Here is a 14,044-nt window from a genome sequence, read left to right on the forward strand (position 1 = left end):
AATGTCTGAGGGCATCCTAGAGACTCAGGGAACTTGCTCCTTATCACAGAAAAGGCAGTCGGCTGAGTTACGTACGCTCTGCAAAGGTGAGATCCCAGTATTAGATCCTCTGACTTTTAGCTTCACTTGATTGACAGGAAAAGATTTTAGTAGCTTTCAGTTGAAGCTAAGATAAGTAGGTATACAAAATCCATTTGGTTGGTGGAGAGGAAGATTGGGAAGTCATTGTTACTCTCTTTATCACCTGAAAGATAGGGATATGGTTGAACTGATCTCTGAATTTCCTTTGGACAGTAATACCTCTACCATCAGCCTAGAACTCCCCACCCAGTCTGGTTTTTTTTCCTCCATAGATTGCATCACTATTACATGAACAAATTATTTGTCTTTGATAAGTTATCCCAGGTTTGCCTGAGGCAGATTTCTTCAAATTACTTCCCCAATTCTCCCTTCCCTATTGAAAATGTCTAATTCTCTATCACAACAGCTTGTGTTAACCTCAGCTGCCTCAGGATATGACTACTCTGAGGGGGACTACAGGGTGGTGGAGCACGGGCTGGCAAGAAAGCCCAACATGATGTGCAAATGATGGCTTTCTGAAGGATAGAGTGAGTCACATTCTGAATGCCTTCCCACAGTAGCATACTGGTTCACTGTCCATTCTGCATCTTGGGAATCAACATGGAGCTGGAAGCAAGCAAATGCCAGTGGGACAGCACCTTCTCTGGTTCCCTGTCATACCCAGAGAAAGAGAGTCAAAGCTCAGTGCAGTGAGCAAATACCAGGGCTTTGAGAAAAGTGCCTGAGAACCCGGCCTCTAGCCAGGACCTAGAATTTTGGAGAGATGCTCAGTACTCATTTGATGATTTGATGAATGACCCATAAAGCATACATCTGAGGTATATCATTTTTCACCTGTAAAATGGGAATATGGTTGAACAGGTGATCTCCGAGTTCTCTTTGAGCAGTAACACCCTCTACCACTAGGCCAGGACTCTCTTTATGCCATCTTGCCTTCTTTCTTCATAGATTGTATCACCATCTCACCTACTTTATTGTTTGTTGTCTAGTTTACCCCTGTAGAATACAAGCTCCTCAAGGGCAAACATATTTGTCTGCTGTAATTACCACTGTATTTCCAGCAATAGACATATAACATGACATATAGTAATCATTGAACAAATGTCTTTTAATTGAACAAATGAATTCTCAAATGAAGAATCTAAGGCCCACAGGGGTTAGTAACTTCCCCAAACAAATCAGAGAGCAAGAGGGGTTTGGATTCAACAGAGGCACCCTCACTCAGAGGCCCAGGCTCTTAGCAAACATCTTATATAAATGAGTTCAATTAACTCATCAAATTTTTCAGGGGGCACGTAATACAATCCAGGTGTAAAAAAAAATGGAGATTTTTGGTGCCACTGCCACAGCTTGCTCGGCAAGAGATGGATGTATGACTGATAGGGAAATTGATACGATTCTCAACAAAGCCTGCAAATTAATCATACTTAATGAATGTAACTAATGTGCTAAAGAAAGGAGCGATTAAAATATTAGCATGTCTGAACTCCTCTCTGGCTAATTTGTTCTCCTCCCTAGGGTTACCGACTTTCAAAGAGGTAGGGGCATAGAATTACGGAAACGAGTTTTATGGAACACAAATGCATTTTAAATGGCTTAAATCGGGGACAGTCTGTGCAGTTCTCCAGCGGCTGCCAGTCTTCATGTCTCACTGCTCAAGCGAGGGACACCAGCTGATGGGAGAGCCTGAAACTGTCACAGTGGCTGGAACCTGACCTAGGAAGCCAGGAATTTCCCTAGGTAATGGGGTGGAAACAAGCACAGGCGTGGGGCCACTGCTGCAGAGAGGCAGCTGCCCTTCTGTGTAGACACAAGGTGAGCTGTGTGTGGCAGAGGAGGTACCTGCTCCTCAGTGGATCACACATCAAGAATTACAGGCATAATTGCCATGTTATAAACAAGAGGGCAATACATTTCTCCACTCCAACCCCTGCATAAACTGCTTCCCAGATGATAGGGAATAAGAAAAATCCCCGATTACAACTGTCACTCTTGGAATTAGGCGATTTCACCATTTGTTAGCATTGGACTACTTTTAACAATGGGTCAAACATTATCATAATATTCTGGAAACCTGAGTTCCCTGGTCAGAGGCCTCAGTGGATAGGCAGGAAATGAAACTGATGAAGTGGACACAATGAGAGAGGACCCAGAGTAGCAGGGAGTGTCTGCTCTGGCCAACAGCACTGGACACAGGTCCAATGGTGGTCACATCTTTCAAGGTTTGAAGAAAAGACAAATGTGTGTGTGTGTAACTTGCTATTACACTATAAAGAAGTTAGTGACTTAAACCAACACAGTTTATCTTATGATTCTAGGGATCAGAAGTCTAAAACTGATCTGTAGGGCTACATTTCTTCTGGAGATTCTAGAAAAAGATCTGTTTCTTGGCCTTTCCCAGCCTCTATCAACCACATACATTTATCAATTCCAGTGCTCCTTCTTCCCCCACCCCCATCTTTTCTTTTATAAGAACTCTGTGATTACACTGGACTACTTGGACAACTCTAGATAATCTTATCGCAAAATCTTTAATCACATCCACAAAGTCTCTTTGTCATATAAGGGAATGTGTAAAGTTCTCAGGTTCCAGGAAATAGGACATGGGCATCTGGAGGATGGAGTGCTGGCAGATATTAGCTTGTGCATCAGTGTCTATGTGTATGACTCACAATCTGTAAGAGTTAGTAAATAGTTCTAAGGTTTATATCACCATGTACATTTGTTCAATAGGTCTCTAGTGGAACTGACAGGTGAGATAATGGGTGTTCAAACTATGACCCCTCATATCTGATTGAAACAAACCATCCACTGCTTAAAACAAAGACTTTATGTTGTGCCTCCTGTTGCATTTGTCCATCCACATACTTTGCTTTTCAGATTCACTTGTTACTAAGAAGCTTATCAACTATTTATGTGCAAGGCTTACTGCTACTTTTTCCTTCTACTTCACAAAAATAACAGCAAACATTTATTAAGCTCTTGTTGTATACCAAACACTATATTATACATTTGATAGGCATTATTTAATTTAATTTGCAATACAATCTCATTTTCCCTCCTGTTTTACAAGTGAGGAATCTGAAGCTCAGCATTACCTTGTCACACAGCTAGTAAGGGGTACAGCTGGAATGTCAGCCAGATTGTTGCATCCAGAGCCTTCAAGATGCATTGTTTAAGAAAAGAGTAAGCTGAAGCATAACAGGTAATACTGTAGCCTTTTCTGTTAAAAAAAAAGCTAACAAATGCCAAAAGGAAGTCAGATCATCCCCTGTCTGTCTAAGTTCCAATCTGACCACTCCTAGATGTTAAACTCCTTCTTTTCACTACAGAAAACATATCCAGCCACAGAGTTAGCCTTCTCCCTGCAAAATACTGGATTAGATCCCAGAACAATGATGTGTCTTTGGGTAGATAATTTGTTTTAAGTCTCAGTTTATTCATCTAGAAAATGGAGTTATTATTATGATGATGATGATGGATATTTATGTAGCACTTATTTATGTCAGGCTGAATTCTGTGCATTTGACATCTATTGAGCTGTTTAATTTTTATAATGACTCATTGGGGATAGATACTATAATTTTGCAGTCTGAAGCACATACAAAGTTTATATAATCTGCCCGAGAACCTAGCTAGTGAGTAGTAGAGCTGGAACTGAATCCAGAGAGTCCGGAGATAACAATTTCTGTCCTGCTCATCCTACTGGAAAGCTGTGAAGACCTTGTGCAGGTTCATTTATTCATTCTTCATTTAACCTTATCACCCTTTAAGGCTGTATCATCCTGTTAGGAATTGAGTAATTTCATATAAAGAACTCAAACTGTGCATGGCTTATGGAGCTGTGGGGATGTATGTTTAACCCTTTAGTTGCTGGGGGCAAGCTCTGTGCTAGCTAGGTAACAAACCTGGTCAGGGTGACTCTTGAGGAAGCAGCTCACAGTCTTAAAGAGTATAGCACAGTCGCAGAGGCTTCAAGGATGGCCAAGGCTTGGTTTTGAGAGAGTCAAGAAGAAAGTGGTCTGTGTGTTGTGAACCTAGAGAGGAACAGTAATGAGTCATCAGGGATCAGAGGAATGAAGTGTTATTCCAGAAGAGGTCCTGGTCCAAATAAAAGCAATGCCAGCAAACCCTCACTTGAGGCTTCCTGGTGCTCATATTCACACATCCATACTGCTTCACCTTTATGTGAGAGGAAACTGAGGTATAGAGAGGTATGGAGATGAATTGAAATTATATTAGTACCGACGACAGACTTTTGTACTGATGTCACCACAAAGATTGAAAGTCAAAAAGGAATAATTTCATTGCTATGTACACAAAGCTATCTTTTCCTGCATCCCCTAAAGTCTCACCTTGGGAAACTGTGTTAAAAGCAGTTTGGCCGGGGAAAAGAACTCTACAGAGACTGTTTGCTCAGTGATAAGATGTTGGTAACAATTGCTGTTTCTTCGTAGGGACTTTAATTACAAGTGAAAGAATGCAGGAAATCACAAAATCCAATACATGATAGACGCTTAATAAACTTAAATCATTACCATTGTTAAGCTTCACACACGGATCTATGGCCATCTGCTGTTATATGAGGTCAAAGAATCATTACATAGAGGTTACTACATTCTGAGTCATATGTATGTAAGGAAGAATTTCCCCCATTTAAACTATTATATTTTTCGTTATCGCTAGGTCACTCTAAATGAAGTTTTTGGCATAAAAAAAGGAAACTCAGCCCACAGTATGTTTCTCGCAGCCTTGGTTGCCTCGCTTCTTGTGAACCAATTCAAAACAGCCAGTGAGCAGTAGGAAATCTGGACAGAAGCATCAGGCGCCAAGCTCCGCCCCTTCCCCCGCCTCTCCACAGGTCCCGCCCCCACGCACGCCTTTCCGGGATCGCTCCGCCCCTCGGGGCTCCGCAGTCGCCGGCGCGCTGACGTCATATGTCCTGCGCCTGCTGAAGCTGGCGACGAGCGCGGAAGGTCATCCCTGTAACCAGCTCGGCTGTCGGAACAGTTGTCGCCATGTTGTCGGTCGCCGCCCGCTCGGGCCCATTCGCGCCCGTCCTCTCGGCCACGTCCCGCGGGGTGGTGGGCGCTCTGCGGCCTTTGGTACAGGCCTCGGTGTCCGCCACCCCGGAGCCGATGGTGCTGGACGTGAAGCGATCTTTCCTGTGCCGGGAGTCACTGAGTGGCCAGGCCGTGGGACGGCCTCTGGTCGCCTCCGTGAGCCTCAATGGTGAGCCGGGGAGAGGGGACTCCCCTTTCTCTCTCCCTAAGGCCTAGATTCGGGGGGCAGCCGAGGAGGGCGGCCCTGTTTGGGAGGATCAGTTTCTGGACTGGGCAACATTCAATAGCGCTGAACCTCCGCCGGGCCTCTCACTGCCTACTTGGGGGCACGCTGATGGAGCGCTCTAGTGATGCTGCCGTGCCGGCGCCCTGGCCTGTTAGGGGTTCTCTGCGTTGGTGCCAGTCTGAGCTCCCATTCGCAGGCTAAAGTTTGTACTGCATAAAGTTCAAGATCCAGGTGTGTGACTGCTCACAGCAGAGTCTGACAGGTATTGTTGTTTATAGGTAGTTTGACCTTGGGCAAGTTTGTAAACGTTTTTCCTCTTCTGCGAAATAGATTTCTGCTTCTGTGAATTTCGTAGGGTTGTTGTGAGGTTTATACGAAAAAGTTCTTCAATAAATGTTCAAAAGTATGAACTGTTACTAGGATTTGGCTCGTTACCCACTTCACCACTACGGGTTCCTCTTTAATTCTCCATTCCCTGAGAGTCACACACAACTTAAGGTCACTTAAGGTCAGCAGTGTTTTCAGGCACTTTTATGACACAGCATAATCCTCCAGAGAAGGCAGAGGTTGATAGAAACTGATTACAAAAGATAAAATGACCAGCACAAGAATATATGGAGAGGATGCATATGACAAGACTGAAAGTGTAAGCCATTAGCTCTTACCAGGAGTTACCACAGCCTCCATGGAAAGATCCCAGTTTATTTTCTGTGCTGTGTCTTTATTTCGCGTTATATTTTTTGAATGGAGATTGTGAAATTGCACTGACTAAAAACTGGGGAAACTTCTGGAGTCTCTTGAAATATTGGAAACTGGCAGCACTGGGCCCTATTTTCTAGATGAGTGAAATCCGCAGTGTGCTGTCTATTGGTTGCTCCCATAGTTGTCTGGGTTAGGCACAGATAGCCCTCACCAAGTTGTTTTGTGTTATCTGCCTGGCTTCACTGGCATTTGAATTTGTGACCCTTCTGTATACATTACTCAAGTTGGCCCCTTTGGACCACTTTTTACTCTGCCTTTTCTTTTCTTTTCGTTCCTGAGATGAGGGCTCACTATGTTTTCCAGGCTAGTCTTCAACTTGTGGCTCAAGTGATTTTTCCATTTCAGCCTGCAGTACTTCTAAGACAACAGGTTTTGCCACCAGGCTCAGCTTGTCTGCACTTTAAAAGATCTACTCAGTTTTCTTACATTCCTTTCTGTCTCAATTTAGGATCAAGTCAATAAAGTTTTATATTTGTTCATTCTTTTATATGTCTTTATAGCATGGATCATTTTCCACTTAGTATTGTGTTTATTTGCTGATCCTCTGACCTTGGACTTCAGGGGATAGAATTATGTCCCACCACCTCAGATTTTAAAGTTGGACCAAAATTTTTGTGAGTGAATCTTGAGGAACATTACTGGGTTTTGGTGTACGTATTTCATTCCAAACCTGTTTTGAGGCCTGGTAAGAGAAAAACAGAAATTTTAGCAAAGGTAAAAAGCGTCTGTAGAATTTTATTTAAAGGGTTTCTTTAAAACAACAACAACAACTGCTTTATAGAGATATTTTCTACAATCAGGCAAATAATGTAGAACAACAAAGACCAAGGATAAAAATGTCTTGAGAATCATGTCTTCAGTTTCATGGCATGATTAGTAACAGTGTGGAAAAGTTTGGAACAGAGAAGATCGTTGAGTTGGGAAAGAAGTTTGTATTATGGTAGCATGTCTTATGCAGATGTTTAAGGTATATCAAAGTTTAGCTTAAAACCTTTTAAAAATGTTTAAAATGCCTCAGATTATCCTGTTTCAGGTTATATTTCCATAAGTATGTGATCTTGCTTTATGTTAGAACTAATATAGCATCTCTGCTTCTAAATCTCAGACCTAATATAGTTTATGTTAATTACTTACTGGTTTTTGCAACGTGGCAACAGTGGTGGTATCCTAACAGTGGTGGTGAGCCTATGGCATATGCACCACAATGGGGTGGTGATTCATTGAAAGCTCTAAAAGTTTCGTGTTCACTGTCCTAAAGGCTTCTTGATGATATAACCCAGGAAAGCGCATGTAATCTGCAAGAGATGGGTGGACACTAAGTCTGGGTGAGAATGACATTCATTCTGTTTAGTGTTCTTATCCATTAGCTTGTGTACTGTTAATGTACTAAAAGGAAACAATTTACAATGTCCTTTTCTAAAAAGGAAACCTTAGGGCATATTTTCTAAAACAGATAAGTAATTCTAAAAAGATTTCCATCCTGAAACATACTTAAAAGTGATATAAATTTGGGCTTTCTTTTTGGTCAGAAATTTATAATAGAATGAGAGGGCATAACTTGTTTTTAAGCAAACTACTTGTTCCCCAAGTACTGTGTAGACAGTAGGTACTTACAGTTAACCTTCATTTGACACAAATATTTGGCCCATTTTATAGCCTACAATGAGAGTCCCGCTTGAGAGACAAGAAGAAAGTGAAAATGAAAGATAATGTCTTTTTTATATAAGCTACTGCCCATCACCGATGAAGGCAACATACGAACTTTTCCTCTTTCCTCCTGCTAAGTTAAAACCATTGTTTATTTTTAGATTTCATGTTGAGAACTATTCTATGATGAATGTCCTTTTCTATCCATGAGTGATTTTATTTGAAAGTAAAGTAATACTAATTTATGCCTTAAAGTCTAAAAGAGAAATCCTTAAATTTTAAGCTACTGAATATATATTAAAAGATGGCAAAATATTCTTTTCATTTAATATTTTGTGAAGTTTTGTAGTTCTTTCAAAGCGAGTAGGATATGAGACTAGACATGTGCCTTAAGATGATCACACAGCTTCCCAGGTAGACTAGATGAGATTTGAGAATCTTTTCTTAAGCAGAGAATATTAGAAGTACCTAGCATGGTTGTGAAGTAGGCATTAGCAATTGTAGAAACTGAAATATTGCTATTTATTGTGCTATTTAACTTTTAACTGGGTGCCCTGAGATGTTAGGAATTTTGAATTTTATTTTTAGTATTTTATATGTTAGCACTTCCTGTTTTGAGTATTTTGGAAACTAGTATCATGTTTTGCATTTTTAGAATTTGATGTGAATCTATGAAGTCTGTTTCCTGATGCTTGTCCTTGTGTCTCTCATCCAATTGTTTCTAAACTTCCTTTTGTCTTGCAGTCCCTGCATCTGTTCGTTACTCCCACACAGATGTCAGAGTGCCTGACTTCACCGACTATCGTCGTGCCGAAGTTTTAGATAGCACAAAGTCTTCAAAAGAGAGCAGTGAAGCTAGAAAAGGGTTCTCATATTTGGTAACTGCAACAGCTACTGTAGGTGTCGCATATGCTGCCAAGAATGTGGTCTCCCAGTTTGTTTCCAGCATGAGTGCTTCTGCTGATGTATTGGCCATGTCGAAAATTGAAATCAAGTTGTCCGATATTCCAGAAGGCAAGAACATGGCTTTCAAGTGGAGAGGCAAACCCCTGTTTGTGCGTCACAGAACCCAGAAGGAAATCGAGCAAGAAGCGGCAGTTGAAGTGTCCCAGTTGAGGGACCCACAGCATGATTTAGAACGAGTGAAGAAACCTGAATGGGTTATCCTGATAGGTGTTTGTACTCATCTTGGTTGTGTACCCATTGCAAATGCAGGAGATTTTGGTGGTTATTACTGCCCTTGCCATGGGTCACACTATGATGCCTCTGGCAGGATCAGGAAGGGGCCTGCACCTCTCAACCTTGAAGTTCCCACGTATGAATTCACCAGTGATGATTTAGTGGTTGTTGGTTAGAGACTTGGACTCAAGTCCTAGGCTTCTTTTAGTCTTCATGTCACCTCAGAAGAATTGAGAGGAGCTATCTGTACTTCAAGTTGGCTAATTTGGAATATTTAAAAGTTGTTAGTAATGTATTTACAAACATTATTGTGAAGTGAATTGAATTTAATGTTGAATACTTTCAAACATTCTCTTAATAAAACCACTACTAAACATTGTTAAACTCAGTCAAACTTGAAAGGTACAATGTCTTTGATAGCTTAATACTAATTAAAAGTTACAGACTGGTGTACAAGATATTTGTGAAATCTGTAATTGACTTTCTCATTTACTTTCTTGTCCAAATGAGTCTACAAAACTTCTTGTCAGGATGGGTAAAATTAGCTGGTCGTCTCCAAGGTGTACTTCCCTTTTTTTCACAGGACTGAGTAAGTGTCTTAGTTCTCTTGAACTATAATCTGTGTGATAATGTTGAATGTAATCTGTGGGAAAGAGATGTTAGCACCTCTTTGAGGGTTTTCCTTCAGATGTGATTAGCTGTTTTGTTTTTGCCTGTGTGAAAGGCTGTGAAGTTTTTTGGTCCCCTGTGAAAGTTAGTACAGCATGTAGAATTCTTTAATTTTAAGAGATAGTGGTGGGTAATACCTGAGAGAAGCTTTCCAAATTGGGAGTGCTTCTCTGTTGTTTCCCTCATTTAGCTTTGAGGGTATTCCTGTCCCTAATACTCTTGTGTCCACCGTATCAAGAGGCAAAAAGAAGCGTCTGAGACTTTACCTTTTCTGTGACAAATGACCCTGCTGGTGGTTTTGTCTCTAGTGATTACATTTTGAAGTGTTTCTTCCAGTTAGATTTGTAGTACTCATTGCTTTACAGAGTTGAACATAGAGAGCATGTTAGCAAACATCTTACTCCTGCCTCCTGTCTAGACCTGAACTCAGACAACACAGGTGAGACGGGGCTTAGGTATGGTGTTGCCCCTGAACAAGAAGCGGCCTTTGCCCTTTGTTGAGCATCGCAGCTACTTTTTGATAGCTTTGCTTACTAATTATGCACTCTGTAGAATCTACCTTGTGATCATATGCACCCTTGTAAAATAGAAAATGAGATTAAATGGTTAGGGCTGTCCAAGGGCCACTTGCTATCAAGGATTTCATTATATAATGTTAGCAGGTAGACACATGTATCAAAATTAAAAAAGCAGGTTTCTGTTACTCATTCTAGAATTGATAGGGGTGCACGAAAACACTTTTTATATTCTGAACTCTACATGGGTTGTGTTCTAGTATTGGGTGGTAGTAGAGCAGGAATATGAAATCTTTAGTTGTGAGGTAGACAACTGTACGTCAGAAATACTCTGTTGCCAAAAATGTCAACAGCACTCCTTCCTTGCAAACTACTGCCTCCAGTCCTCAGGTGAAACCTTGGGATCTCTATTTTCATTTTGACGTGCCAAACACTACTGCATTAGAATCTACACGGTGATAGACAATAGAAGTGTAAGTTTTACAGGTCTCCTAAATGTATTACAGGTACTTTGGACTGAAATTGCCATGCCTTGTGGGGTGCTTATGTCTAGTGTTTTGAGTTTCATGATGGTACAGTTAAATCCTAGTAATACTTAGTTTTAAGTGAAGATTTTGTTCCACAAATGGCAACACAATTCACATCACTTGATACTTTGCTAAGTGGGTAAAGCAGAGCTATGTTAGCTTTTTTACCTAGTTAGAGGATCAAAACCTAAAATATTAGGGAGAAATGACTTTCAGTAGATGAAATCGATTGATCAGCATTCTGACCATTAAGAGATAATGATTTTTGCTGGGAATAATTCTTGGGACAGTATTGAGGCCCAACTCTTTCCATTGTTGTTTTTTAAAAACTATGTTACATAAAATGTACTTTTTGTAAATTTTGTATTGGGGTAAATACCTTTGCAAAATCTTTGAAAGTATTTGGTGTTGATAACAAGATCAAAATGCTTTTACCACACTAATTTTTCTAAACAGAATATGCATCTGATAGAAGTCATTCTCCCATTTTCCTAGTACCAAATCTCATTTTCTGTATTTTCATGTATTTGAATTTTGTTGCATTTTATACATTAGTCCCAAATGAAAGTCCATAGTTTTTAGAATGAAAAATGACTTGGATATCTGCTTTATATTCACATTTTATTCTTTCTTGATAATGACTGCTGTATACCACTTCTAGAGGTTCACATTTGTGTTTAGTTGAACACTATAGATGTGTATTTGTAGATGTCCTGTTAATACTTTAAAGAAAAGAAAATAATCCATGCCATAAATCAGTTTCTTCATTGCCAGTGGTGGTCTGTGTAGTAAGCTACCTGGTAAGCTACAAGCTTGTTAATCTCTTCCATTACTCCTGCCTGGGCCCAAATCATTCCCTAAACCCAGCTAATTTTAGTCCCTTCAGTATAACAGATCTTTCACTGTCTCTCATCTGTACCATTAATAATTGCTAACTTTGTTAGTGAAACCTAGTTACATGTGTGGTCTCATTCTCAGGAAATCTCACAGGCAGTCATTGCTATCACTAGTTTATCAATGGAGAAACAAGCACAGAAGTATTTTGTATACATACAGCTTGTATGTTGGTGAAGCCAAAATTTGTTTTAATCCAGGGAGTCTTGAGTCCAGAATTTATAGGCCTGTTTGCTGTGCTTTCCTACCAGCATTTAAGATTGAAGTCAGTTTTTGCCTGTACTACTGCAGTAAGGTTCCAAACATTTCTTATAATCTTGTCTGTTTTTTAAATTCATCCTCCCATATAGCTGCCAAGTAGGTTAGGAATAAAGGATTACTTCTGGGTTTCAGTCCTCTGCCATTTCTTAGATGTGTGGTCATATATAAATTACTTAATCTCTGTGTTTCCGTTACCACATCTGGAAAATAATAAACCTTTCAAGGTTGTATTAGGAATTAATGCACTAAATATGTCAAAGGATGACATTAAAACTTTAATAGGAACTCAGCAATGTCCTCCTTATTAGTGCCCTGTCGGTAAATCTTGTGCTTCAGTAACAACTTGCCTGTTATCTATGTGCTTGTCCTTTCTGCCCAGTTCCCTTTCCTTTCTCTTGGCTGAGTTGTCCTCCATTGACAGAAGGACAAGTTACATTCACTGTTCCAACAGGGTTTCCCTAAATAGCCGTAATGTATTCATTTGGCTACTTCTGCACAACTCTCTTGCCTGGTAGTCTCCCCATCCAGACTGAGGGACTGTACCATGGCAGATGCTGAATGGGGGGTGTGTGGTGAATTTGTGAGTGGCATTAGTTGAAAGGGACATTTTCTGGGGAATATTTTGTGGATTCCAGGTCTAACTTCTCAAAAACCAGAACAATCCTGTAGTGTCTGTGTATCTTAGTTTTCTAGGAATTGGGTAAGAGGAGCGCTGTTGCAGGATTTAAATTTAGATCTTTCTGAAAAACAAAATAACAAATTCAAAAATCTTTGAAAACCAGACTTACATTCTATTTATGTCATAATAAACTATTCTGCATATGTAAAATGTCAAAATGTTCATCTTTTGGTGTTTCAAATCTAAAACTTAAATGCCATAAACTTCACTACTTGTGTCATTTTATGTCTTTTCTTTCTTGATGTTTGAGAGAAGAATGTTTTGATTAAAGAGAACACAGTATCAAATAGGTGACTTGATCAGTTCTCTGAGGTAGGAAGGGTTGAGGATTATTTTCTCTTTTTTAATACTCAGGACTGTTTATTGAGAATAAAGATGTTTTCAGCACAGAAATACTGAGGTTAAGATGGTTTCTAGTCCAGATACTTAAAGCAGAACTACATAAATCACAAAGAAAGGCTATTCAAAGGCTTACTTCTATAAATGCGTACTACAACATAGATTATTGTAGGTCTGATGATTTGAAGCACAAGATTAAAATTAATTTTGTGAAGGACTTCAGCAGCATCTTAGTAATAACTTCCCCATAATGATCAACATAAGACTCATCTAGGTGAACTTAAAATCCCAAATTCAATGAACTATATGTGTTTACAGTTATTTTCCTAATCGGGTCAATTGTGTGCAAAAGCATACAGTCACCTGGCTTTTGAAATCCTTGTCCGAATATTTGCAAAAGGTAAAAATTGAAAGTGTGTAATAGATTTTTAATACATTTTTAAGAGGGTAAACAAAACCTTGATTCCTTAATTGATTCCTTAATTGAAATAGTCCTTTCTAGAGTGAATATTTGAAATCTGTCATTTTCTGCATCTGTACATGGGTAAAATTTCAATCCTTCATAAGAGAGAGACTTCCTTAGTTCTCTGCTTGACACTCCAGTGGCTTTTTGTCCATTTGAGGAGATGACATACTGATGGCTTCATGTGATCTCAGCACATCCAAATCGTTTTAGGGACTAAATTCCCCTTAGTAAAAGATTTCCAGTTAGACCTCTTGAAATACGAATCTCAAATGCAACAGTGCATATTAAAAGCATGTAAACTGTAAAGATTTAGTGACAACGCTACTAGGGTAATAAATTGTATTTAGAATGTGATTAGGTATGCAGAAAGGCAATTTAGGCAGAGGTAGATCCCTATACAAACATTCACAAATTATAAGATTGGTATAAATCCTGTATTTTTATGCTTTGGTCCTTGGAAGTTAAGATTTCATATGTACTAGGCTTTTATGTTAATGGAGAGCAAAACAAATCCATAATAATAATTCACATTAAATTCCCCCCTTCCTTTTATATTGGTAAGATTCATATGATTCCAAAAGCTGATTCTTTGAGAAAACCAAGAAAATAAAGCTTTTATAAACAATAAGATTTAAGATGAGAAAAGAGTGAATCATCACTAGTTGGTGAAATAGTTTAAAATGTGCAACTCTAGCAATAAGTTTGTGAAGATAAGGGGTTTCAGATGATTTCTTAG

The 14,044-nt window shown here is 39.5% G+C and overlaps 1 protein-coding gene across 1 annotated transcript; it reads left to right on the forward strand.

Moving 5' to 3' along the window:
• The first annotated feature begins 5,019 nt into the window (after window positions 1–5,019).
• Window positions 5,020–9,416, forward strand: LOC100719489 (cytochrome b-c1 complex subunit Rieske, mitochondrial). Its single transcript, XM_003466530.5, has 2 exons — window positions 5,020–5,313; window positions 8,524–9,416. The coding sequence occupies exons 1-2, from the start codon at window positions 5,100–5,102 to the stop codon at window positions 9,132–9,134; spliced, it is 825 nt and encodes a 274-aa protein (XP_003466578.1). The 5' UTR covers window positions 5,020–5,099; the 3' UTR covers window positions 9,135–9,416.
• The last annotated feature ends 4,628 nt before the right edge of the window (window positions 9,417–14,044 follow it).

This window comes from Cavia porcellus, unplaced genomic scaffold (assembly GCF_034190915.1).
Source record: "Cavia porcellus strain 051 isolate PalLab524CR breed Dunkin Hartley unplaced genomic scaffold, mCavPor4.1 scaffold_7, whole genome shotgun sequence".
NCBI lineage: Eukaryota > Metazoa > Chordata > Mammalia > Rodentia > Caviidae > Cavia > Cavia porcellus.

What these genes read in the sequence shown, in the direction of transcription:
- LOC100719489 (XM_003466530.5), top strand. Translation starts at nt 5,100, where the DNA reads ATGTTGTCGGTCGCCGCCCGCTCGGGCCCATTCGCGCCCGTCCTCTCG. An exon ending in CGCCTCCGTGAGCCTCAATG is followed by an intron (nt 5,314 to 8,523) that starts GTGAGCCGGGGA and finishes TTTGTCTTGCAG; the next exon opens with TCCCTGCATCTGTTCGTTAC.